This window comes from Helicoverpa zea, chromosome 22 (assembly GCF_022581195.2).
Source record: "Helicoverpa zea isolate HzStark_Cry1AcR chromosome 22, ilHelZeax1.1, whole genome shotgun sequence".
Taxonomy (NCBI): Eukaryota; Metazoa; Arthropoda; class Insecta; order Lepidoptera; family Noctuidae; genus Helicoverpa; species Helicoverpa zea.
In genome coordinates this window covers 5,686,004-5,709,672 of record NC_061473.1, presented here as the reverse complement: position 1 = coordinate 5,709,672, position 23,669 = coordinate 5,686,004, and the positions used below count along the sequence as shown (strand labels likewise).

General features: G+C 36.2%; 2 protein-coding genes across 5 annotated transcripts in view; one reads left to right on the top strand and one right to left on the bottom strand.

Moving 5' to 3' along the window:
- Positions 1–203: 203 nt before the first annotated feature.
- LOC124641237 lies at positions 204–22,178 on the bottom strand. 2 transcript variants are annotated; one of them, XM_047179274.1, is made up of 4 exons: positions 22,148–22,178; positions 1,924–1,986; positions 852–1,022; positions 204–373 (listed from the first exon to the last, which is right to left on the bottom strand). In XM_047179274.1, exons 1-4 carry the CDS (start codon positions 22,161–22,163, stop codon positions 276–278), a joined length of 348 nt encoding a protein of 115 aa, XP_047035230.1. In that variant the 5' UTR covers positions 22,164–22,178; the 3' UTR covers positions 204–275. The 2 variants fall into 2 exon arrangements, with proteins under 2 accessions (XP_047035230.1, XP_047035231.1); XM_047179275.1 differs by lacking the exon at positions 22,148–22,178 and adding an exon at positions 18,638–18,746.
- A 417-nt stretch (positions 22,179–22,595) lies between these two features.
- LOC124641235 (anillin) overlaps positions 22,596–23,669 on the top strand; it is a 47,686-nt gene continuing 46,612 nt past the window's right edge. For all 3 annotated transcript variants that reach the window (XM_047179271.1, XM_047179270.1, XM_047179269.1), the window contains exons 1-2: positions 22,596–22,780; positions 22,876–23,374. In XM_047179271.1, the coding sequence (XP_047035227.1) occupies positions 22,763–22,780; positions 22,876–23,374 (517 nt within the window). In that variant the 5' untranslated portion in view covers positions 22,596–22,762. The remainder of the gene's footprint in view (positions 22,781–22,875; positions 23,375–23,669) is intronic.

The following is a 23,669-nucleotide window of genomic DNA, read 5'->3' as shown; positions in this document are numbered from 1 at the left end:
CATAAAGGAGTTGGAAGGAAGCTATTTCAAGGCTATTTACTCCACAAACGACTTCAAAAGTTAAATAAGACAACAATTTCATGCTTTACAATGTCAAAAGATTCAACCAGCCATTCCAAATCTTCGTTTCAGATAAAATCTTTGCTATGTATAAATAACTAGTGGAAAAACTTAGAACCTCAAAAAAGAAAAGTCAATTTTGGTTAAATGGTTTAAACAAAGGTTTAATGGAATACAAAAGGATTAAAAAGGAAAAACTTAGGTATATATTAAGCTTAGGGTCTGCTGCACTTGTTACGTTTGGTCTTGGGGTCCATCTTGCACACTTCAAAGGAGTTACATTTCACGTTGTCGCAGTAAGTACCGGTTCCCGCTGAAAATATAAAGCGATAAATGAAAATCTGGGTAAAGAAATACGAGTGTACAGGTTTGACTGCAGGTCATATGTTTAGTTTTCATACAGTCTTGGACACCAATGACTAAGTATGTATAGGTAAAGGAAAACATCTCGAGGACACCGAGGGTCTGAAATCGCCAATCTCCATAGAACAAGTGTGGTGATTAACGCTCATTCCTTCTTTATACAATTAGACTTGCAAGGCATGTAGTGTGTCATGCCCTGCAGTGGGGCAATAAAAAAACATTTTGCCTGTTTTCAGTTTTACCGTTTGTCAGCCTATTCCAGCTATATTTTAAAAACTATTGCTTCAGTTTTACAATCTCCTATCCTCTTTGTAACAACTTACACTGATATTGGTCCCTGTCCGTTGCCAGCGGGCAAGGTGCAGGCGTTGGAGCAACACACCTTTCCCTTACCAGACTATAAGTTTATCATCTATAGAACAACTTACACTGATATTTGCTGCCAGAGCTGCCAGTTCCCTGGCCGTTGCCAGCGGGCACGGTGCAGGATTTGGCGTTGCAGGCGTTTGAGCAGCACACCTTGCCGTTACCGCACTCGTAGTCCTGCACGCACTTGGGACTGCAGCCGTATACCTTTGAAGGGAGGGGGCAGTCTCCGGCTGGAATTGAGAATGATAGTTATAAATTAGGACACTGAATTTTCATCTGTTTTTAGGGCGTTATGGTATTTTGCAAAAAGATTTTGGATTGTACTTAATATGGTATTAAAAAAGGAGAAGTCATAAAGAAAGATGTAGATAGAGAGAAAAGTAAGAAATTGCATGAAATTAATATCTACTTGTTTCTAAATAAAATGCACTCTCTCAATAAATATCTGCTTATTTCTTAATGCAATACACCCTCTCAATGAATTATCAAATTGTTACAAATTGACACGAGCTCATTGTTTTAACGGATTTTTTTTAGGATTAAGATTAGTTTCCATTACTAACTGACTAATAATAAATAACGCAAATACAACAAACCTGTTTATGGAACGTTCAGCGTTTATCTTATCATTTAATAGTTGTTCTCCATAAATGGTATAACATACTCTGATTAAATAATTAACTTAATTGACCCCAGAGGGAAGGTGATGTCAAGCGGCGCTAAATATAAATATGAATAATGCAGTTTCATACCCAACTGTTAAGAAACAGGGGTTATGTTTTAAGCGTGTCTTGTATGTACAATGTACATGTAAGTACAATGTACATATGTGTGGGATCCTCCTTGTTTCACGTCCGTGGACAATCTAATGACTATCTGATTGCTGGGGAGTTTGTTGCGCCACTTCTTCTTCCACCAAAAATACATAGGAAGTGGTGAAGGGTAGGCGTTTTGGGCGCTGTCTGTAATATTTTTTTTTGACTTTCGAAAAGTGCTGTTTTGCAGCCAATTTTGAACAAATGATTATTGATTTGATTTGGATGCTTTCCAAAGGCGGAAAGGTAGAAGCGTTCATTACATGAGCTGCATCTCAAAGATGCATTAAAAGGTATGAAGGTAAGTAGATCTTACCTGCTTCTGAATAAGCCACCATCAGCACCACAGCCACGACTGACAAGAGAATAGTTGCGGAACCTGAAAGAAATAAAACTGACGTTATTATCTGTCTCATCATCATCTGCCTTACCTTCTCCTATTTATGGTACCTACTGACTACCAGTGTTTTACATGGAGTACCTTTCTAAGTATATCTTAGACACCAATGGCTGATAAAAAGGTGAAGGAAAACATCTTGAGGAAACCTGGACTATATAGTCTGAAATCACCAACCCGCATTGAGCAAGCGTGGTGATTAATGCTCAATCCTTCTCCGTGAGAGAGGAGGCCTGTGCCCAGCAGTGGGACGATAAAAAAGGCTGTAACTGTAACCTATCTGACCTCCTTAACCCATTTGAATGAGTAATCTGATAGTACGGTAATATACTGGCTGTCAGACTTTCTGGCTTCTGACTACTTCTAACGACTAACAAAGATGATCAAATAAACTCGTCATGACGTTGGTTACGCATCCAATGACTGACTGCGCTAAACGTTGCTTAACCTTTGATCATTCAACTCGAGTGATGTTACTGAAACACGAGCTCTCTTGTTTATATTTATTTATCTGTCCAGTTGGAATTATTCCATAATACCTATTGTGATCGCAATCATCACAATTTTTGGGTACCTAAGCCTTATTAGGAGTGATATAGACATCATAAGTAATTACTGAGAAGTTGTAATTGTAAATTATTTAGCTCGCTAAAAGTTGTCGTAACAGAGCTTCGAAACCACTTTCTTACTCATTCATATTTTGAAAAACTTCTTGATGACCATGATCCAAACCTGTATGCGAATAATATTGAACTAACAAAGACATAACAATTATTTACCGACTCTTTTACGGTTTAAATCAATAAATGGCAAAAAGTGATTTACTGGCTTGCTATTTATCTTTGTTGTTATTGCAAAACAGGAAAACTTGTTGTATTATTCTTAGTTATGTGTTCTGTTGTGGCTATCCGCTAGTTAGAGCTTAGCTAGGCTACATAAGGCTTCGTCATCTGCTCTGTCGTTGCACGTGGTTGTTTGTAAATCGCCTGCAATGCCGCAATTTAATTATCTATATCTACACTATATTATAAAGCTGAAGAGTTTGCATGTTCATTTCCTTGAACGCGTAAATCTCAGGATCTAATTTCTTTAGATTTTAGATTAGCCCCATTCGTCAAGGAAAGCTATAGAATTCACTTTGTCGTGTGTCCGGTTTAAACTACTGGCGCAGGCTAATTAGAGCTCTTGTAGAAAATAAAAAACCGGCCAAGTGCGAGTCGGACTCGCGCACCGAGGGTTCCGTACAAATGCTGTATAGATAAAAAGTGAGTTTCGCGCCAACCGTTCAGTTTAGAACAATCATAGTTATGGTAATTTCGTGAGAGTCAAAATAGTTAATATTTTTTATTTTATAATATAACTAAAATAGTAGGCCAGTACCTTGTAAAAGTTATTTTATTGAAGTTATTTATATACAACATTTTATAGTCATCATTCAGAAATCTGATTGAAAATAACTAATTATGTCTTAAAGGTCATGGGGCATATCTGACCCGCTTTGTAAAAAGTGGCGGACATGAATCAAAGTAGTTTTAAATCGTGGAGAATGGTATGACGTTTCTTTGAATATAAATATTTTATTAAAATTCCATGGAGACGAATGTCCAGGATCGTTTGAAAAATATAAAAGACAAGCAGTTTCAGAGGATTGTACAGGTTGCAATGCTAGTTTTTATTGTTAAAGCCAATCCGGATGACCAGGATCTGATGAGGATCTGGAAACCCTGAGAAATCGAGGGCAACTCTTGAATATTGTAGGCACGCATCGAGTCATAACCAGACATGTGAGTGTATTTTTGAGGGTACTGGTAAACAGTGAAGGTTTGGAGCTGATTTGATTATGGAGACTACAGAGAGTCAAGGGAACTCCCGAACGGTATGTTGCAACTACCACGTGTTTGGGCTTATTTTATTCGTATTGGCGAAGACTTTCCACAAAGATAGGTTTGACTGCCATTGTGGGATCGACAGCTAAGATCAGATATAGTTATGGGAACTCCTTTACAATTTATAACGTAACCTTGTGTTGGAGCTTATTTTATTTTAGGTGATGAGAATTCACTACTAACTTGGGTTAAAGCAGCCATTGCAGGAATGGGATCTTTTATTTTTGAGGGATTAATCACCTAAAGAGCCCCAGTTTCAGGTTTTTTTCGAAACCGCCTGACGACTTGTAGCTGTCGAATTGTAACAACGACTTCTAGAGAGTAGGATTCGGGGCTGCTGGCTTTACGTTTCTAGAGCCTTGACAAAAGTGTAATTCTGTCCCTTTCTTTGTTTTATAAAGTCGGCATTATTTTATTTTGTAGCATTTTACAAACAAATCCAACTTCAAACATATAAAAAAGCAACAAGAAAACAAAAGCAAGAAAGAAATTAAAAAGATGTTAGGTGCATCGGTCTAGAAGTCGGTGTCTAGAGGATGCATCTATATTTATTTAACCACCGAGATCTAGACCGATGCATATAAACAGTTTTCTTGTTGTTTTAGAAGTTGTTTTTTTTTTGTAAAAAGTTTTTATTTTTAACTTTTGTGAAAAGTTCTCGTCAATACGAATATTATAAGCCCAAACGACGTAACTAAAACATACCTGGCCTTACTACAAAAACTTAAACCCCTGTTTTACACTTGTCTAAAAAAATTTTGGCTGCAAAATGAACCATATGTCAACGTCATAATTTGACATTTTTTTAGACAAGGCCACGGAGGACTAAAGACTAGCGGAGGTGCCCTAACGTAAAATCTCCTAACAAAGCAGCGCGCCAAAATTCGGGTGAGCGGGGGACGAGGAACGTTACTGTCTCCACCCGTGCTCCACCCTTATACGCCTTTTATGGGAAGCCGCCCATTTTTTGTAAATCCATCTAGCGTGGAATAGGATAATTAAAATCTAACCCTAAACTAACATCGACCACTAGTGACATACTAAAAAGTAAAGTAAATACTCAAACTTATTAATTCTTTAAAAATAGTAATTGAATTGGAAAGTTTGAACAAGCATTCATTTGAAATGAACGAAGAAAAAGAGAGAGATAAAAAAGATAGAAAAATTGTACTTATATAAGTATTATTTTTCGAAAAAATTGCCCCACAACAATTTCTTTACACCCTCAAAAATGAAATAGGTAGGTATAATTCTACTAGGAATCAATAAATGGAGACTCGATTAAAAATCATTTTTATTCACCACCGGTCTAAAATACCCCCATTGTGTAATTTAAGTATCAACTTATGTCATTGTGTTAGTTCGTCTACTAGCCACTACGGCGTCACAAGCACGAAAATTTGTTCTATTTGTTCTAGAACCGTGCTGATGATGACTGTTGTTATTTTCAATGTTGCCATGTTATGAAATTCACCAAGAAAAATGGGAATTAAAATTATAGGGTCAGTGTTTATCAGAGTTTTCACAACTATATAATAACGGCGCATCCACTAAATAGCAGACTTTATGTGTGTAGCATGTTGCTCTGAGTAAAGGTACATTCAAAAAGTATGTACGGGAAGAGAGATATACCTATGTAAAACATTGCTGATGATGAATATAAATAAATCTACACCAATTTTCGTCTCATCTTATATAACACAGTACCTACCTATAATTTTTAACTGAAAAATATTCCTTCTACATAGACAGGAAAATCCTTGTTCATCCACCCTAACATAGAAATTCATATTCACATATATCGAGAAATCTTCTTACAAAAGTACTTTTTACCTTTATGTTTTTTTTTAGATAAAACAAAAAAAATACATAGAGGTATGATTTTAAATACGACCTTTTAAAAGAATGGGTGAGTGAATTTTCTATGCCTGGTAGCATTTAATTTTGTAACGGGTCTCTTTGTCTTGATGAACACAATTTTACTTCAAATATTAAGTCGACTACTTACCGAAAGATGGTGTTTTTATAATTTTAAATTTTCATGGTATCATATATTTTGGTTTGTAAATAAAAAAGCTTGTACGATGCAAGGAAAAATTAAGCTATTTTTAAGGCAAAAAATTGATACCAATAATATACATTGATAAAAGATTGATACGAAAATAATACAAATTCACTTAGAAGTTCTAGAAATGCAGCTATTCGACGACAGATGTCTCTAGCAAAAAATATGTTTTAAAGCTAAAATATTACCTACACGTGAAATGTTATCCTATCGGTATGATTGACTTTGGATCCTGAGCAATTTCTACAATTAATGATAGCGCATTTAATCGTTTTAATCGAGTAACAAATAAAATCTGTTGAAATTGTTGTAATAATACAACTATGACAAGATGTCAGTTTGATGTGAAGGACGGTATATGGGCGGTGTCCAGCCACGCCTGCCGTGACGTAGTCGTGACGTATTTGACCTACCTGAAGGCGCGTGACCTACCTGCTTTAGGGCATCTCCGCTAGTCTTTTGTCCTCCGTGGACAAGGCATAAACTGACGTTTAAAAGTTTTTGTGGTAAGACGGAGAGAGTTCTCTCGACTTTCTCACGTCTCCATCATCAGATAAGCTCTAAACCTTCACTGTTTGATAGTATCACCAGACATACATCTGAGAATCAAGTTTTAATCCTATGCATGCCTACAATTTCTTATAGTTGCCCTCGATTTCTCAGGATTTCCATCATCAGATCCTGACCTGATGACAATGGAAATAAACGGCGAGTATACTCTTTCACTACAAAAAAATGATTTCTCAAATCCGTCAAACTTGGTCGTTTAAATTCCCCATTGAAATGAGGAAAATATTTGATGTTTACACCTGATTTTCTCTAGATTCCCATGGTTCACATTGATGCCACTAATGCCATAGTAAATCAGAGCCTTTATCATTATACTGTGCTATATTTCGTTCGTATCCGCCGTGGGTATGGTTTTCATACTAAGGTGCCCAATGACCTTTGAATGATTTAAAATTTTTCACAGTTTAGAGGCCATTATATTTAAGAAGTGTTTGATATGAATTTCACTTTTTATTCAAAACTTTAATATCTCTACGCGTTCATGTGAAAAAGGGTAGGTAGTAAGTTTATAATTATTAAAAAAATATTTTATGTCATGTAAGCAAAAATAATATTTTAATATTTTATGTAACTTCAAATTTATCATTTTCGCAATTTTTCCTTTATCTGTACTATATAACGTTGCTTCGTGCCGAATTTCAAGATTCTGAGTTCACGGGAAGTACCTTGTAGGTTTTGATTCCCTAGCGTGTGACGGAAATTCGTCTAAGGTGTCGGTAAAACTGCTGTATCTTTTGATCGCGTTAACTTAGAAGTTTGATTTTTTAATTGCTTAAAGGGACAATAGACCTAGGTATTTGGTATAAATTTCAATTTGGTACCTTTATTCGTTCGTGAGAAATAAGGTAGTAAGTTTCATTTTATTAAAATATTTTTATTATATTATATAACAAAAAAAAATGAGATTTTCGCAATTTTTCCTATATTTGCATTATATAACAATGCTTCATGCCAAATTTCAAGATTCTAAGTTTACGGGAAGTACCCTGTAGGTTTTGATTCCTTTGCGAGTGTCGAGAATTTGTTGAAAATATCGACATAATCGGTTGTATCTTTTGATTAGCTTGGCTTAGAAGCTTGATATTTTCACAGCCTAAAGGGACAATAGACCCGAGTATTTCATATGAATTTCAGCTTGATATGTCCACGCGTTCTTAAGATAAAGGGTCTTGACAGACAGACAGACAGACAGACAGACAGACAGACGGATAACAAAGTGATCCTATAAGGGTTCCGTTTTTTCCTTTCGAGGTACGGAACCCTAAAAATACCTAAGTATAGTGGAAGAAATTAAAAAGGTAGGTCAGCGACTTCAAAATCTGGTTTTGTTCATGTCAATTTTGGAATAGAGAAAGATGGAAGAGGATTGTGACGAATTCGATCATTGGGACAACAAACATTAAACCTTGATCTAATACGCTTATTACATCGGACTTTTCTTAAGCACCTATTAACTTTTATAATCTAGACGCCAAGCCGTCATCAGGATTCATATAAATTATGTAAATAGTTATTTATCGATAAATATCAGGCGTTAAATGTTAGTGAGTCAAGGGCGACAGTTCGCACGACCACCTCAACATATTTACTAATTAACCTAGTTTTATGAGGACCTAAATTAGTTTCCAAATAAAGTTGTGGTTCCGACAGAATAACCGCGACCCTGAAACTCAACTGGCTCCAGACGGAAATTGGGAGCGGACAATGGTAAATTGTTGTGATGATATCCCAAAAAGGTAGAGCCAAAGGGTTCAAAATAAGTCAGAATTATTTATGTTAGACTAATATTATCCTGTGTTGTTCTGTATGTTATATTCTCTTTTCATACATTAAGGAACTATACTATATTTACCGAAGTATACTAAATCATTTTAGTTTTATACGGACAACACTACCTCTACTGTGAGGACAACACTAAAAAGAGATTTTGACAGTTAGAGCGCGCGCTTCCCATGCGCTTCCTTCGTGGACTGATAAACTATATTTTCTTACGATTGATATTAAATTGTGTTTTAAAAGTGAATACAAGAAGTTATTGTGATACGAATTGACGTTTTATTTCTGATTAAGGCTAGGAGATCATACCCTAGCTTATATCAGAAGCGGGAAGAACAGAAAACGCCTAATTACCAATGGGGCGCGAATGCTCCGAATACAATAATATTAATGATCACGCCACACTATACGAAACACTTAAACGAAGACGAGATGACCACAGCACTGATTGCTCAACCGCAATAATGTATCAAGGACTTATCTACTCAAGGAAAACAAAGCGACATGGTCAACAACTTGTGGAGCCTATAATGACGACGACCAGACAAGATTCTTGTGTGTAGATTACTGCTTGACACACACTACGCCTGATGGCGATTAGACACCTTCTCCGCCGCGATGCAACAGGTACCCGAGACATTGGACAATCAGGTATAAGCATTAATATTTTTTTTTCTCATTCCAATTAATCCATGGAATAGAAAACAATCATTTAATTGCCCAAACATGTGTATACATGCATACACACGCAGGTGCATGCATGTAGGATAATACAATTATTAAAGGTATGTGCTTAAAACATGTTTGCCACTTGTCATGGCATACAAATATAAAACCAGAAACATTTAGCTCTATATACTAAAAACTATTTGAGCTGACATTTCAGAGCTTCGGTACTGAGTTTCCTCTAGGTTATAGATATTTTGTTGTACATAATGGGTACCATTCAAAATATAATTTAGCACATAAGTGCAGTTTTACATGGATGTGAACAGAGTTTGCTATTGATCCATTTGATGCATACATTTTTAAGGTGAGTAAATGTACAACAATATATTTCATTAGACATCCATAAACCAGCTGGGAACATGACAGATACTCTGAGGTAAACATTTATATCCTGAGTAATTATGTATGGTGTTATTTTTGCTACACATTGAATACATAAAATATTCATGAGAAAAGAGTAAATAAAGCAAGTAAAGCTAATTGCATAGTTCATGGGGATGATGGCCAAACGATTTGGTGTTAATGCATTATTTACATACATTACTGAAATAGACAAAGGAAGTACCTATAAAAATAAGTAAATAGGATATAACAATAGGATATTCATGATATAAAGCCAATATTACAATAATTAAAATTGAAATAATCATAATCACTTACAAATAGAGGTAGAAAATAAAGTGGTTAATTGACAACCAACAAAAACCGTGCGACACAGCTCTTGACTATTCTATGTACATCCAAAGCGGTGATAACAGGTATTAATAATGGATAATCAAATACTTTAAAGTACTATAAACACTAAACTGGTTTTTATTAATAAAGTAACTATGAAACTAAATGCTTCAAGCCAGTATGTTTCAGACAGTAAGTATGTTTTACCAATATCTTGGTACTGCCAATAGCATACATCATTGTTAAGTAAAACTTCATTCCAAGCAAATATCATTGCTTGTTATTATTTTAAAGAGTATCTAAAGTGAAAATTATAAAAATGGTAATCTTTTTAAATGATCTTTTCCATATTATTAACTGTAAATTGCCTCACCTAGAAAAAGTTAAACTGCTTATTCTATCTGAATGTTGGATGATGTTACAGCTAACAGGTACATTATAGGACTGTAACACATTAAGGATAGTTTAATCACAGTAAAGATGCAGCAATTGTAGTAAATATTATTTACTTAAAGGATTTTACAGACTGAAGCATAATAAATAAATATAAATCAGTAGTGTCAATTAATCAGAAGAAAATATAACTCAGTAGTGTCAGTAATCTGAGTAGCCAGATCAGATATGTTCTTTTTGAAAGATTTCATTTTAATTTGGAATCCACCACTTGATGCTGAGACCAGTTTTCTCAACCATTAAAAATAACCCGAAGTGCTTAAAGATATGTATACTAGAATCAAATAAATACAAAATAAAGAAATTTCGGCTTTGAAATCTGAATCGAAAGCAGTCTATATATTATTAACTTAATAATTGAATATGGCAATTGGGTCAATAAGAGATAGGTTTGAGTTGGAACAAAACAACATTAGTTATACATAAAATTGTCTGATACTACACAGGAGCTATACCATCAGAATACATTATACCATACTGAAAAAGAAGTATGTGAGACAGTTAAAGAATAAAAGACTAGGCAATTAATAAGTAATTTGTCCTAGCCCATTAAAAAGTTGAATGCATACCAGGGCACTCAGTAAAACATATAGATTATTATAAATAAACTGAACCTGAACTTTTATGGATGGTAACGATACGAGTTAACATTTCTCTCTATACTCTCTTTATGACAGGAAATCTTGTAATTTCCTGGGAGGTAAGACATTTTATTCTGAGACTAAATTTCAGCACATATTGTATGTTAGACCTTCTCTCACAGAAAATTACATGTACAGTTTATGATGATTTTCTTGATTGATGTTGTGAGTCTATTCTGACCACTTATAAAATAGGAACCAAGATTGTGGAGGATCAGAGGAGTGAATTCAGTGGGGTGTCAACAACATCTTTAACAAGTCAGTAAGTACAACCACAAGTGTTTTACAGTCAACAACTAAGAAAGAGCATTGCTTAGTATCTATTAGTTTTGAACCATTAATTGAAAAAAAAAACTGACTGATAAAGAACAATTTATATGGTGATTGGAACTTATATTTAAAGATGATGACATCTGGTTATGTTTATATTCATATATATTTATTTGCATTCCATAATGTTACAATAGATGTTGAAGAGGCTTAAAACTAAGTAGGTACCATTATAGGCCCTGTTAGGGCACAGCTAAAGAAGGCAATACTTTAAGGCACCATAAATAAAGAACCATGAGTTAAACTAGGCTCAGGGGTACTTTGTTGTCACTTTGTTTGTATTAAAATTGTTTCTACGGCACCACCTTCAATTCTGCTTTCGTATCCCTCATCAGGGATATAGTTCCGAAGGAGCAGAAAGCTTTTCCACTCACGCTTTACAACTTGTAGAGTTATAATTTGATTAAATGGTATTAACTAAAAAGAAAAGCTTAAATTGAGAAGTGTAGTGATTTTAATGAATTGTTAATTAATAAAACAATACCAGACGAAGAAAATTGAATGAATAAATTAAAGATTTGTACAATTTTTACCTTGATTATCTGTTATTAATTCTTACGAGCCTCTGTATTGAGATGTGAAATGAATTGAAAGATTCATACTAATTCAGTTTGGTTGTATTGTTGAATTATTGAAATAAGACTACATAAATAAACTTTTGATAAGTTCATAGGTTGGAAGGTATGCACTATGTACTGTTTTAGCTGGTTCTATTGTTTGTTGCTGAAAACAAACGACTCGAGGAAGAAAATGGATATTATGTATTTATATATTTTAACCACTACAATAAGGGATTAACAGAAACAATTGTAATGTTGTAACAATTGTATGGTCTGATTGAGTTTGATTGTGTTGTTAAATAATAATAATAGAAGACATGTATTGATTTAGTTCAACCATAGGCATTGCTCTAATACAAATAAGAGATGGACAGAGAAAAATGTAATTACTTGTACATTTCTCATTTTATTATGTTGTTAATTATTAAAAACTAGCGACTGGAATGCTAATAAAGAATTGAGTATTGAATAGACAAGATATATTGTACTAGTTGTGAGATAACGAATATAAATAAGAGATGGGCAGAGAAACTGACTAAAGAATTTGTATTAGCTACTTTGATCATATTGATGATTAATGGATACTAAACGAGATAAAATATGTATACATATATATTGTAGTCAGAGATAGAAGATGTAATAAATTGAGAGATTTGTATATTGTCCAGTTTGAGGATATTGACAATTACGAGTCATTTATGATTCTGAATTTAATACACGAAGGAATTGTGTAAGGACGGTTTTGTGTAAGGAGCCGCTTGTGATAATATTATTAATCAATATTTATAGAGATCTTCATTGACACATACCTACTTAAAAAGCTGTGTATATTTATCATAGCTCTCAATTCTTCGAAACTAAGTCCTTAAAAAATAAATTGTATATATTGTGCCAATAAAGTGTAATTGTGAAGTATATAAAATAAGACAGGATATTAAGCAATTGTATATTGTATTGAAGATCAATACAAGTGTAGTGACGCAGTTTATGAATCTAAGGCTGGATATTAAGAAATTGTATATTGTATTGTTAATGTACAGTAGTCCAGGTACTGGATAGAAAGAAGTTGTTTACTGTAATGAGAATTATATAAGCAGAAGCAATGTGTAAATACTGATTTGCACTTTGAATTATGATAGTGATAAATTTTAATGTGTTAATAAGGAACATAAGTTCAGAGACTTTGTATAATAGAAGTTTTCTATTGAAATGAGAAATGATATAAGTATTTTGATGCCAATATGGTGATGTTGACTTGTACTGCTTGAATTTGAATGAGGTACACAAATCCAGAGACTGGATACATAGGATTCTTTATTTAATGATTGATGATATAAGTATGTTGTCGTCGATATGTTCATATTGACTTGTAATATTGAAATTTGAATGTATTGATAAAGTATGTGTAAGATAAGAACCGAGACTGGATATAAGGAATTGTTTATTTGATGGGGAACTATATAAATGAATTCATGTCAATATGTTGATTTTGACTTGTATTGCTTGAATTTGAATGTATTGGTAAGGTACCTACACAAGTCCGGAGACTGGATATAGAGAATTGTTTATTTAATGGGGAATGATAAAAGTATATTGATGTCAAAATGTTGATGTTGACTTGTAATCGTTGAATTTGAATGTATTTATAAAGAAATAAATCCAGAGACTGGATATAAAACATGTCGATTATTGAAATAGGAAATGACATAAGTATATAGATGCCAATATGTTGATGTTGACTTGAAATGGTTGAATTTGAATGTATTTATAAAGAATATAGATCCAGAGACTGGATATAAATAAAGTTGATTATTGAAATAGGATATGATATAAGTATATAGATGCCAATATGTTGATGTTTACTTGTAATGGTTGAATTTGAATGTATTTATAAAGAAATAAATCCAAAGACTGGATATAAAACAAGTCGATTATTTAAATAGGAAAATATATAAGTATATAGATGCCAATATGTTGATGTTGACTTGTCATGGTTAAATTTGAATGTATTGATAAGGTACATAAGTCGAGAGACTTGATAGAAGGATCTTGATGTCAATTTGTTAACATGACTAGAAGGCGTAGATAGCTCCAAATAGGAGTGAATTCCTCGTTGCAGTCACAGTGATAGTAAGATTAACTTACTCTGTTAAACTTGAATGTTTTGATAAAGTATACAAGTCCAAATACTAGACGTGAAGTTGTTTACCGTAGTAAGAATTTGTACAAGTATATGGTTGCCAATTTGTTAAAATGGCAATGTACACAAGTCACAGTTTGGATTCAAAATGAAATGAAATGAAAATATTCGCAGAAATTGTTTATCGTAGTGAGAGTTTATGCAATTATATTGTTGACGATTTGTTAGCATGGCTGGAAGGCGTGGATGGCTCCAGTTGGAGTGAAGGCCACGATGCAGTCATAGTTAGAGATGGCTGGAAGGCGTGGATGGCTCCAGTTGGAGTGAAGGCCACGATGCAGTCCTAGTTAAAGATACGACTCTGGAAGGTTGGCACGATCGTGAAGCCTTGTTGGTGGACATCCTCTTGGCTTTGCGGTGAGGGGTCAAATGCAGATGTCGTGAGTTGAGATTGGCTGGAAGGCGTGGATGGCTCCAGTTGGAGTGAAGGCCACGATGCAGTCCGTTCTAGTTAAAGATACGACTCTGGAAGGTTGGCACGATCGTGAAGCCTTGTTGGTGGACATCCTCTTGGCTTTGCGGTGAGGGGTCAAATGCAGATGTCGTGAGTTGAGATTGGCTGGAAGGCGTGGATGGCTCCAGTTGGAGTGAAGGCCACGATGCAGTCCGTCCTAGTTAAAGATACGACTCTGGAAGGTTGGCACGATCGTGAAGCCTTGTTGGTGGACATCCTCTTGGCTTTGCGGTGAGGGGTCAAATGCAGATGTCGTGAGTTGAGATTGGCTGGAAGGCGTGGATGGCTCCAGTTGGAGTGAAGGCCACGATGCAGTCCGTCCTAGTTAAAGATACGACTCTGGAAGGTTGGCACGATCGTGAAGCCTTGTTGGTGGACATCCTCTTGGCTTTGCGGTGAGGGGTCAAATGCAGATGTCGTGAGTTGAGATTGGCTGGAAGGCGTGGATGGCTCCAGTTGGAGTGAAGGCCACGATGCAGTCCGTCCTAGTTAAAGATACGACTCTGGAAGGTTGGCACGATCGTGAAGCCTTGTTGGTGGACATCCTCTTGGCTTTGCGGTGAGGGGTCAAATGCAGATGTCGTGAGTTGAGATTGGCTGGAAGGCGTGGATGGCTCCAGTTGGAGTGAAGGCCACGATGCAGTCCGTCCTAGTTAAAGATACGACTCTGGAAGGTTGGCACGATCGTGAAGCCTTGTTGGTGGACATCCTCTTGGCTTTGCGGTGAGGGGTCAAATGCAGATGTCGTGAGTTGAGATTGGCTGGAAGGCGTGGATGGCTCCAGTTGGAGTGAAGGCCACGATGCAGTCCGTCCTAGTTAAAGATACGACTCTGGAAGGTTGGCACGATCGTGAAGCCTTGTTGGTGGACATCCTCTTGGCTTTGCGGTGAGGGGTCAAATGCAGATGTCGTGAGTTGAGATTGGCTGGAAGGCGTGGATGGCTCTAGTTGGAGTGAAGGCCACGATGCAGTCCGTCCTAGTTAAAGATACGACTCTGGAAGGTTGGCACGATCGTGAAGCCTTGTTGGTGGACATCCTCTTGGCTTTGCGGTGAGGGGTCAAATGCAGATGTCGTGAGTTGAGATTGGCTGGAAGGCGTGGATGGCTCCAGTTGGAGTGAAGGCCACGATGCAGTCCGTCCTAGTTAAAGATACGACTCTGGAAGGTTGGCACGATCGTGAAGCCTTGTTGGTGGACATCCTCTTGGCTTTGCGGTGAGGGGTCAAATGCAGATGTCGTGAGTTGAGATTGGCTGGAAGGCGTGGATGGCTCCAGTTGGAGTGAAGGCCACGATGCAGTCCGTCCTAGTTAAAGATACGACTCTGGAAGGTTGGCACGATCGTGAAGCCTTGTTGGTGGACATCCTCTTGGCTTTGCGGTGAGGGGTCAAATGCAGATGTCGTGAGTTTAGATTGGCTGGAAGGCGTGGATGGCTCCAGTAAGAGTGAAGGCCTCGAGGCAGTCCTAGGAACGCAGCTCTGTAAAGGTGGCACAGTCATGACTTCTTGCTGGCGAATAACCTCTTGACTTTGACCTTTAACTTTGTACCAAAATATAAACCAATTTGTAAATGTGAACACCATGTAGCATTTTAATTGTCACTTTACTCTCATTTGTCTTTGCGATTCTACATGATCTTCGCATGCTTTTACTGTATGTATCAATACATACAAATTGTAATACTATATTATTTTTAAAAAGAGTAACCATGGAGTTTCTTGCCCGTTCTTCTCCATAGGAAGCTACTTTTGGAATGGGCAACTAGAATCAAACTTAGTTATAATTTTGACGTCCATAAGTGCTTGTAAAGGCCTAAATGAAATAAATGATTTGACTTTGACTTTGAGAAGTTTGAGGACAAACTTAGTGGTCAGAATGGCCGAATGTTAGACTAATATTATCCTGTGTTGTTCTGTATGTTATATTCTCTTTTCATACATTAAGGAACTATACTATATTTACCGAAGTATACTAAATCATTTTAGTTTTATACGGACAACACTACCTCTACTGTGAGGACAACACTAAAAAGAGATTTTGACAGTTAGAGCGCGCGCTTCCCATGCGCTTCCTTCGTGGACTGATAAACTATATTTTCTTACGATTGATATTAAATTGTGTTTTAAAAGTGAATACAAGAAGTTATTGTGATACGAATTGACGTTTTATTTCTGATTAAGGCTAGGAGATCATACCCTAGCTTATATTTATGAACACTATACATACATATAACCTACTTAGCTAAATAGAAGCTAACAAAAAAACTCTCATAGTTTTCTTGCCCGTCCCTTTCTTTTCGAATGTTCAAAAGCTATTTGGAGGAAGTAGGTAAGGGTACTTTGGCAAAAATACATCGAAACATGGAACGAGTATCCAAATATGTGTAAGAATTAATGCGTCCGTAATGCGTTGAAGTAAATTAGAGTTTTGTTACATTATGTGTGACTAACGTTCACAATTTACCTCGGCTCCATCACATTAAACGCTTCTGGTCGCTCACACAATTTATTTCATTGTTTATCTGCGTGCACGGTTATTTTTATTCAACTTACTAATATTTTATTCAATTATGTTCGGTATATTGCTTATACGAGAGCCACAGACAAGAGAGAGGGGGCATGAGGTAAATGTATATTGCTTAAAAAACAGCGAAGTAATCAATCTATTAAAAACTGAAAACTAACGCCTGAACTGCCTCGGGGAAGTTTCCTCTTAGATCCAAGGGGCTGCAGCATAGTTCGAAACAGAGTAATCACGACTCTGGTACATAAAGGGCTTTAGAAGGAACAAAGGTGGGTTATAGTAGTTTTCTCGTGCTACACCCATAGTAAAGCGAGATAGGTCATTTCCCACCTCATAAAAAAGGTTTAAACTTTCTAACAAATCTCTTTTCAAGTCTGTCAACACACCATACTTACGCGATAAACAGGAAAGTACCTCAGTATTTGGACAGTGTCCAAGCCAACACAAATTCTTAACATAATAAAATAACGCTGCAAATACTAGTACTGTCCAATATTGACAATGATGTTTAAGTGGGTAATGGAGTAATGGACATCAGCTCATTGCTATCTGGATTTCCCGACTGGTTAACTAAATAACTACATTAGGGCCGTGGTCATTTGTTACCTACCTATTTATTTTATAGCTCCAGTAACGAACATCCGTACAAAGAAAGTAGGTACAGAGAAGGCAAGTAGGTTATATTTAGGTACCAACAGACTACGATTCGCGGGACTTTTATGCTGGGAAAGTTCCTAGCGTAAATATCTTGCGTCAAGAAAGAGGTTTTACGTACCTAGGTACTTACTTGGTTTTTTTAAACATCCTACAGGTACCTAGGTACCTATAATGTTTGATTTGGTAATAATCTTTAATCCCAAACAGGTGTAAAAGGCAAGATGTCTAATTACTCAACTGTACAGACTAGGAGCCAAACCCAGAGATATAAGCTATTGTCATAATTGCAAACAATGCAGAATTGTTTTAACACCGCAAAAAGAGTAGGTGCCAAAGAGTATTAAACCTATTCGACCTTTTCGCAACCGGTATGACGAACTGTGAGAAAACTATTCGTGTTTTACGATTATGATTTATAGCTTGTGTAAACATGCTATTGGTATTACTGGGAATACCTATTGATTGTGCTAAAACAATGCCCAATTGAAGATAACCTCTCATTTTCAAATGATTGCTCAGATCAAACTGATTTTTGTGACGAATTGTGGTCTGGAAGACGTGGGCTTTAGTTTTCGCAATATTTCGGAGAAAATTCGGCAAAAAAGCTAATATTTATAGAAAAAAATTTGGCAATGCTGTGATGGAAGAATATTTTTTTTTAAATTTAAAGGAAAAAGAGCGACGGTCAAATATGCTGCAAATTCAAAATTGAATTAAAAGTTGTGTTGAGCCGAAGAAAAAAAACGAAAATGGTCACGAACGAGGTGCATTATGAAGAGGCCGAACCCTGTCACACATTTTGCTTCGAAGATATTGGGAAACATAGGAAATGCAACGGCGATGACACAGTGACAGTACGTAAGTACCTATTATAAGTTTTTTTATCCAAATAGTTTTCCTAATATTTTATTCAATACTAGCGGTTTTTAGCGGTAAAGGCACTCGCTTCTGTGGGAACTATTGTCCAGATACGGTATATTACCTGGATGAAAATGTTCCCAATAGAGAAAGACTTTTCAAAACGGTTCAGTATCAATATTTTTCTCTTTATTGTATTATTATATGAATTATAGTGTACATATACCTACACATTTACACCATAGAGTGACTTACCCATATTTCTGTCTGGCAATATCTTTAAGTTTACGTGCACTCACACCAAATGGACACAACAAACTGGTTACATACTCAGAGCTAGCATGTATGCTTGATTAAATTATGTGTCTACGGCCATATTGGCCGAAGTCACCGATAAACCTCAATACATTGCGCACCTACTTGGTATTTTGAAGAAGTAATTTCGAGGTCGACGAGCAATGTAAGATGCATTATGAAAGTAGGCGCGTAGCCACTGCGTGACGTGTAAAAAGTTATCTGATTCGAAAAACAAATTGTATTTGCTAATCGTTTAGTGTCAAGGTTTTTTCTTAGGTCAAGTTTAGGCTAATGAAAGAGCTTTACATTTAAGTATAATTTAGGTAGGTACCTAAGTACCTATTTCTGCACGAAAGAACAAAAACTAAGTAGGTACCTACTTAGTTCCTTTTATATAAGTTCTTTCACGGTCTGCGTTGTAGGTCTTAGGGTACAAAGACCACAATTATTTCTCCCAATCTATTCCATTACGTTCTGTGTCACCAAACTCTCGCTAAACATTATGCCAAAAACATCACCACCGTTTCTCATTTTCATCTTGACCTCATAAAAAATATCCGCGACTAGCTGTACCCTCGGTTTCACCCACGTCCCAGGAAACTTCTGCCTAAAAAGCTTATAGCCACGAACGAAGTTACCTTTAAATAAAAAGTTATTATGTAATGTATTTTTTTTCTCTTGGACAAGTAGGTAACATGGATATGAACGGGGTCTATGCTGGCCTCCTGGGCCGCGATTCTCCTAATTTTACTTAAGCGTCATACGATTCACGTTCGACTCGATTCGACTGAGATCCGATCCCGACTCGATTACGATTGAAGTGTATGTGGCATTCCGCTATTTTTTCTTTGAAATAAATGTTTTTATCCTTTTCTGTCATTCAATAATGAATCATTTTGTCTGCAAATGATTTACGATTGCAAAATGATTGCACAGCAAACTACCGTATGGACCAAAATCACCAAAATAGCAGACCAATCGCACACCAATCAAATGTCAATCGAATGCGATTGGTCTTTTATTAGTAGCAGAATGCCCGATATGGTTAAAACTGCTATTGCGATTCGATTTCTACTCGATTTTGACATTATTAACTTAGGAGAATCGGGCCCCTGTTATAACACGCCCATGATTATAGCCTATGTACTCGGGAATAGTGTAGCTATACTTACTGTTACTGTTACAGCCTTGTTTATCGTCCCACTGCTGGGCACAGGCCTCCTCTCATATGGAGAAGGATTGAGCATTAATCACCACGCTAGTAGCTATACTTACAACAATTAAATAATTTTTAGTACCTACCTACCTAGTTCCAAAGCCTTAGGATTTATGAACAAAAAATGCTTCCTCTTTGTCATATTAGAATGACCTACCTATAGATACGTATACGTAGTTATTAGGTATACCTACTTACGAGCTGGTAAACAAGAATCTATGACTCAGAATTATCACTCGCCCTTTATCCTTTGAGTTTACAAACAAACCTATTTATTTCGCATGCAATTCACATACTCGTGAACTTGGAAACAATTGATATAAACATGCTCTTACGCACCTATAGAAATAGCTAACGAGCCTACAATTTTAAGTATGACCGGCTGCATTGATTTAATTGATGAATCATCATCTGCCTAGCCTTTTCCCAACTATGTTGGGGTCGGCTTCCAGTCTAACCGTATGCAGCTGAGTAGGTAACACTGTTTTAAGATGTTTAATGTTTTTATTAATGAATAATAAAAGTACCTATTATCCTTACTAATATTATAAATCGGAAAGTGAGTTTGTTTGTTTGTTTGTTTGTTTGTTCCGCTTTCACGCCGTAACTACTGAACCGATTGCTTTGAAATTTTGCAGACGTAAAGTTAGAAGTCCGGATTAAATAATAGGGTACTTTTTATCCCGAAAAAAATAGATATTCCCGAGGGAAAACAAAAATATTGTTTGCTTGATGGATGGATTGTAGATGGCGCTGTGTGTCGTTTAAAACAAGGTAATATATTGCAAACGAATATAAACATGTAAATTTAGAAGCTAAATGATACGATAATGAATCCCCGAAAATGAGGAATTCCCGAGGGATGATGTACAATTTGTTTAATCGTCTAAACTGTTTTTTTTTACATCTACTTATATATTGCAAACGAATATGAACATATAAATTTAGAAGCTAAATGATACGATAATGAATCCTCGAAAATGAGGAATTCCCGAGGGATGACGTACGATTTGTTTTATCGTCTTAACTGTTTTTTTTACATCTACTTATCCTGAATTAACTATAATTCAACGAATTACTAATTGGTATAAGTATTAGTTAAGTTATTTCGTTCTTGAGGTATGCGATAGATGGCGCTGGGTGTTTTTAAAACGTGGTAACGATGTGTTTTTAAAATACATAAGAAGTGGAATGATAGCTTTTTAAAACGTGGTGACGTTGTTTTTTTTAAGATACGTAAGAAGTGCAATGATATCTCGCGCTTTAACCTGTAGCTCATTGTTCAATCGCGAGCTTCCCGATAGCTCGATAGATGGCGTTGTGCTTTTCTGTATCGTGGTGTTAAGGTTCGCCGCGAATTAGTCTGTTTTGGAATCAGTGGGGCCCAGTAGCGCCAGGGCCAGCCGCGGCTGCGGGTTGTTCGAAAGAGGTACCGCGGCCCTGGTATATAAAAGGCCTAGGACGGAACACGACGATTTTAGTCAGTAAGAGTCTGACACTCCCTCACCGCTGCTAACCCACAGCGGGAGGGGTGAACCGAATTCCACGCGGGCGAAGCCGCGGGCGGAAAGCTAGTAATTAATAAATCAGTCATGACATTGTCTATCTGGGGTAGGGTCTATTTTCGAACCTACTATGTATCGTAACCGTTCGTATTTAGTGGAGTAGATTCAAATCTACGAAAGCAAATGTCTTCTCTCGAAATAGGTACTCAAGCAAGTTAACTTTTATTATTACGTTTTAATTAATTAACATGTTCAATAACGTTTTTAACAGCACTTGAATCAATCTCGTATTGTGGTTACTTTTAAGTGCCTATGTTTGCCCTATTCACTCTAAGTAAGTAGTAGGTGGTTAGACACAAAGATAAAGAAATATAGGTAGGTACGTAATAATATTGTGACCGGGTCTAGATAATGTGTTTCAATATCTTATATAATGATTTTATTTAGCCCACATATTGTAGGTACTGTGGAATATCCTTGACATGCCTATTAATGTTTTAATTATCACGTGATTTTGCATAGGTAGCTAGTCATATGATATACAGATAGTAGTTTCCATCGGTTTCACCGAAGTCCCGAGAGAACCACTTCCGCAAATATAAAAAGTAGCCTCTGTGTTAACCAATCTCCTAATATCGGATATTATAAAACCGGATATAAGTACGGACATAATATGTCTGATATTTATGTCTGCCTGCGATGAGTCTGCGAGAGTTATTACTTTAGAATAATTAATCTACTAGGTACCTTTAAGTAGCGCCATCTGTTATGTGGTAGTAGAACTTGATCTATAATTTCAGCTCAAGAGCAAGCGAGTATCATTGTTATTAAAGCGAGCGATTGAAATCAAATGCTTATGTTAAAGATTTATGAATTTCACTTTCATGAAGATATGCAACAACTAATGCAAAGAACAATTTTGGCACTCAGCGACCACTCGGCTCGATAAGAGAGGTCACTACTAAAAGTTAAACCTTAAGATACAATAAGGATAATAACTATCGGTGTCCTAAATGAACAATTAAAATAGCACAACGTTATAATCAAAGTATTCCCTACAGTAGTACCAAAATGTCATAACTAATTAATTTAAAGATTGATGTAAGCCTCCAATAGAATATCTTTATGTCAATTTCAGAACGATTAAAAATATGACGCGACGCGACGCCTACCGGATCAGGGGCAAACTAAATTCAAAAATTTCGGTTTCAAACGTCAAACCACCAACGAACGGGCGAATGTTTGTGAAAATTGTTTTCTTGTTTGAATTACAAAAACTATCGTGAAATAATAATCATCGTGTAGACAAACTATGATAACTGTGTGATTTGTGTTAATCGTTTAACTTATATCACTTCAATTATGGATCCTTTCACTCAGGTATATGATATGACGATAATTTATGTATTAACGGTCGCAATCTCCAGAAGGTCATTGGGAATTGCATGTTTTAACAACTGTAACTTAATTTCCAGCGCATGTTAGAGCGGGCGCGGGCCAGACAGGAGAAGATCGATCAAAAACTCGTAAATTCAGGACAGGCCGTTCCGAAAAGGAGGCCACTAACAGAAAACATCGCCGTGGTAAAATCTGAGGGTTCTCCCGCTAAGTCTCCTAGTAAAATAACTCGGGAATGTGTGACGTCGCCTCGCAGACAGTCAAAAGAGTCAATAAAGTCTGAAACTCCATCGAGAACGTCATCGACAGCTTCATCTAAAAGGTCGAGTTTCAAGTCCGATGTTTCGTCGCCTCAGCGGGGAAGGAACGATGTTGTGGTCACTAAGAAGGAGTTTAAAAGTCCGAAGAGAGGGAGCCTTAATAGACGCAACTCTGATGTGTCTGTGGAGATCAACATTTCCCACAGGAATGACATACAGATTGAAGTGCAGGTGGAGGAAAGAGACGCTCCTATCTCTGTGGTGTATGACTCGCAGGCGAAGCCGGGCAGCAATGTTCTTATAGAGGAGATTACAGGTATGTACACTTTGTAAGGCAGTATGTTTATTGGTGTGTATGGATTTAATTTATACTAAGTTCTAGTTGTTACAACCTTGCCGCAGCGTACCTAATTTTTTTTAGGAGAATATATAATATTTTATGTTATTACTCTGTTAACATATTCTCATATACCTGTGATGAAATAACAGCTATGAAATAATTGAAACATACTATTAATAAATGGTTTCTCATACTCACTAATTGATAAAAACAAGCTCCAAGTACATTATTTTCTTTGAAAACAAATCATAAACAAACACAACTCATTATG